The 4,034-nt window shown below is 58.3% G+C and overlaps 1 protein-coding gene across 1 annotated transcript in view; it reads right to left on the reverse strand.

Annotated features, from left to right (window-relative positions):
* The window catches only part of SARNP (SAP domain containing ribonucleoprotein), a 7,315-nt gene extending 3,776 nt beyond the window's left edge, over window positions 1-3,539 (reverse strand). The window contains exons 1-2 of the mRNA XM_026866951.1: window positions 3,448-3,539; window positions 2,192-2,243 (exon numbers count right to left, since the gene is read on the reverse strand). Of these exons, the coding sequence (XP_026722752.1) occupies window positions 2,192-2,197 (6 nt within the window). The 5' untranslated portion in view covers window positions 2,198-2,243; window positions 3,448-3,539. The remainder of the gene's footprint in view (window positions 1-2,191; window positions 2,244-3,447) is intronic.
* Between the last annotated feature and the right edge of the window lie 495 nt (window positions 3,540-4,034).

The raw sequence follows: 4,034 nt of genomic DNA on the forward strand, positions 1-4,034 counted from the left end.
AAAAAAAAAAAAAAAAAAGCGATGCCACCGCTCAGGGAGCGGGAGAGGGGACGTGCCCAAGGAGAAGGGGAGACTGGCGGGCAGCTGGCGGAGCCGGGCGGCTCTCTGAAGGGGCCACGAGGTGCCAGCGTGGGCCCAGGCCGCAGCCGCACCCGGGGAAGCCCCTTGGGCCGGGGACAGGAGCCACGCTCCTGGCAGGGACTACAAAGGCAGCGGCCCCGGTGGCCCTCCCGGAGGCAGGAAGCCCGCGGTAGGCACAACCGCCTTCGGCTGATTTGCAAGAAGCAGCAAACAAGATCTCCTTTTCTTCCCCCCTAAGGAAAAGACCAAAGAAATACGCTAGGAAAGGGGATGGGGGGTGTTTGTTTTCAGGGGACTCACTGCCACAAGTCTTTTCACAAGAGAGCGACACTATTCACGCCCTTGGCTCGGGCAGAGTTTGCCGTCAGCAGTGAAAATTCAGCTGCGCAGAACGGACTCGGCCCAGGGTCTGGCTCGGAGCCCCCACCCCGGGCACGGGGCAAGCTCGGAAACAGCGCGAGCACGAGGCTTTGCACCCACGAGTATCAAACCCCCTTAAAAGCTTAAGGGAAATATTTAACGTTTTATTATTACACAAGGGCCCAAAAATGTGGTTGGTGCTTTAAAGGTTAGAGAAACAGATATTATTTTAATGGAAACATTTACTTTAGCCAAAAGCACAGTGAGGAGCGTAATAACCATGTGCATCAAAACATAAATGTTTAGAAAAGCCGGGTTAGGAGCCACTCCTAACCGTGTCGGTACCAAGGAGCTTTTACTCAGCTGAGTAGAAACAATAAAGGCAGCAAAACGTGCTGCTCGGGTCAAAGCACATTTCCTTATTCTTTCCGACACTTTGAAGAACATCCAAAGGAAACACCTGAAGCAGCAGCCGCTGGAAGAACGCCGCGCCCCCAGCACCCCCCGACACGGGCGCTCTGTCACCCTCCCGGGCTCCAGGCATCCCAGCAAACTCACATCTGAGTCCGCTTCTCCCTTTCCCAGGAATTTGTCTCCTCGCTTTTTGCGCTTGTCTCTTATTTCTAGCATCCACAACAACCCACATTAAGTCTCCAGCGTTCAGTTATGCATCATATGGGAAAATAATCCCCTTTTATCTTCAAAAACCATCTACAACGGTTTTGCTGGGACCTAGCTGACTCACACTCGGCCAAAAAAAAAAACAAAACAAAACAAAGTGGCTTTCCTGCGAATAGGTTGGGCAGAATGTGGAGAAAAGCAAAATGTAACCAAGTTCCCTTCAGGAGCAGCAGCCCCACATCGCGGGGGCCGCGGCTCCTCCAGCCCCCGTCAGGGAGCACGTTTCTCCTCATGACGCCCTCCCTGAGGTCATAATCCTCCGCTTGCGCCATCACCCCGGTTGCTGTGGAAATGCTCGTGTCCCAAACAGAAGATTAAAACTCTAAAGTAGTGGTGAACAGCAGGGAGACGAGAATCGTGTTTTCATAGTGATTTCTTTCTTATGGAACACGAGCGAAAAAAAACTAAGGGGGGTGGGGGGGATTAGGGAAGCACAATCAGATTCCTGAAACTCAGAAGTTTCGCAGTTTTCCCAGAGGAATCGGCAGCTTCTAAGTGAGCTTGTCTTAAGTAAGCCCAGCAGATGTGGCAAGGCTAAAGGAGATAAAGATGAGCCTTTGCTCAGGTCGGTCCCTCCCCGCCCGATCGCTCTCCAAAGTGTCCCCTCAAAGTTTTGTCGTGTCTGAAGCCACCGGCCTGGCAGCAGGTCCTGAGGGATGGGGACGAGCTGCGGCCCCGTGAACTCCCTGGTGGGACCTTCCGCCTTTTGTGAGAGAAAACACCCCACAATTTACACCCGTAAGGGAGGCGGCTCAGGTGGACCAGCCTTTACCGCCCAGAGCGGGGGACGCCGCGGGGCAAGGCCCAAGTTGGGGTCAACGGTGGTTGGTGGCGGAAAGAAACGGCAGCAAGGAGAGAGGCGGTAAGGGACACCGGGGACTGCCCCGAGAGATCCCCGTCAGAGGAAACGTGCTGGGGGTCGCTCGGTGATAAAAAAAAAAATCAACGACAAATACAGCAGGTTTACGATGGAAACGCTGACGGTGCCTCAGCGACACATAAAAGACTCTGAACAAGGGGAACAAGGAAACGGAGACCTCGGAGGGGGAGGCCGCGGAAGGAACCTTACCTCCATCTGCGATATCTCCGACGTTATTTTCACCACCTTCTTTTCTGTAATCCTGGAGGGGGGGGGAAAAAAGAGAGAAATCAGTCGGATCCGCTCCCGCCAGCGTCCCAGCCGCGGCCCTGTCCCCTCTCCCAGCCACCCGCCGCCAGCTGAACCCAGGGCCTGTCTTTCAAACCAGAGCAGCCGCCAGGCAGCGTCCCCCTGCGGGGGCAAGTTCGGAGCCTGGTATCGAGGCTGAAGGGAAGATGAAGCCTGTGGGGTTTATAACCAAAGCCCCGGGTACGGGGCAGGAGAACCCAGCCAAGGCGCAGCCGCGCCAGCGCCCTCAGCGCTCCCAAACTCCTCGGGCGAGGGAGGGAAGGGAGCTGGAAGAGGCACGAGGACCGGCCCCGCTCGCGCCCAGTTCCCACCACGGAGGCGGGGAAGGGCCGACTGCCGCCGAGGCTGGTCAGCCCCAGGGGGACACACAGGAGCACCCCCCCGCCCACCGAAGCCTCGACTGTGAGCCCCAAGGAGCTTTTATTCCTTTATGGCCCTCAAAGACAAAGGATCGTTCTGTTCTAGTTCATGGGGCAACCCCAGGCAGCTGTGCCCAGGTCAGCACCAGCACCCCGAGCCCCGGCTCCGTTTCAGACACACACACTTCCCGAACAATGCGCCGCTGGCAACAGCGGGACCGGTAAAAAGGCTGCACGAAAATATAATGGAGTGGGCGTGCTCCAAAGTTTATGCTCCGAAAACAGAGCTCAGGCTCGAGGGGGGAAACAAAAGAGGAAGAGACAACGTTCGGAAGTTCCCAGGCTAAATGAAACAGCATCCTCCTCCTCCAAACAACTCCCATAAAACAGTGGGTCACAGCCAGCCTCATTAAGGTCTCCCATTTAGAAAAACGCGTGGCTTTTGTTCCCAATTCCCGGACAGGTTTCTCATTTTATGCCCTGAAAGGTAGTAATGGTTTAATGGCTCTTTCACAGGAAGCAATTCTGGCTGGGAGCTGGCGGCGCGGCTCGGCGGGCACAGGACGCCCCCTCCTGCCCACAGGCCACCTCAGGCCCGGTAGCCACAAGCCCGGGGCTCGTCCTTCGAGCCACAGAGGCAGAGCGAGCGGCCGCCGGACGGTCACACCGCGCTGAGGCAAAGGCCACGACCCTGCTCTAACACGAGCCACCACCTCCCCTCAGCCCAAACTCCGAGACGGGGCCACAGGAAACCCGCGGCCACCGGCCCCCGCGCGTCGGCTGGGGAAGGATAGTTACACGTCAGGAGATTTTACAGGAGGCTCTTCCACTTTGACGGGCGGCTCTGCCGGCTTCTGCTCTTCCTCCTGCAAGCCAAGGAGTTGGGAGGAGGTCAGGGAAGCAGCACCGCGCCCAGCCGAGCCGCGGAGAAACGCGACAGCGGGGACCTCGTCGAGGCTTGCAGCTTCTCCCTGGTGTAAAAGGCTCGCGCCTGGAATTCAGCCCGCGCGTACCCCGAAACGTCTGTTACGTTTAACGCGGCCCACCGAGGCGAGGCGGGCAGCAACGAGCGGGATTACGCGCTCGCAGCCTCGGTCGGGCAGGGCCCGAACGCCCGCCGTTACGGACACAGGGGCCCGTTTGGCTTCGCTAACCCTTCGCTGGAAGGTCCGGGAAAAACCCGGGAGGCTCCCGCCCGGCACCGCGGAGCGTCGGGCGGTAAAACCCACCTCGCTCCTCCCGGGGTATTTCTCGGGGAGCTGGGGAGGAACCTTCCTCACCCTCGCCCTGGCAGCTGGAAGCAGCAGCTTCCGCGGGGGTTTCAGACACGGAGCGCTTCCCCAGGCCGGATCCCAGTTCTCCCACTGGGAGAGCCCACGGGCCAC

This window comes from Athene cunicularia, unplaced genomic scaffold, assembly GCF_003259725.1.
Source record: "Athene cunicularia isolate RWA unplaced genomic scaffold, athCun1 BOjh376285_part1, whole genome shotgun sequence".
Classification (NCBI taxonomy): Eukaryota; Metazoa; Chordata; class Aves; order Strigiformes; family Strigidae; genus Athene; species Athene cunicularia.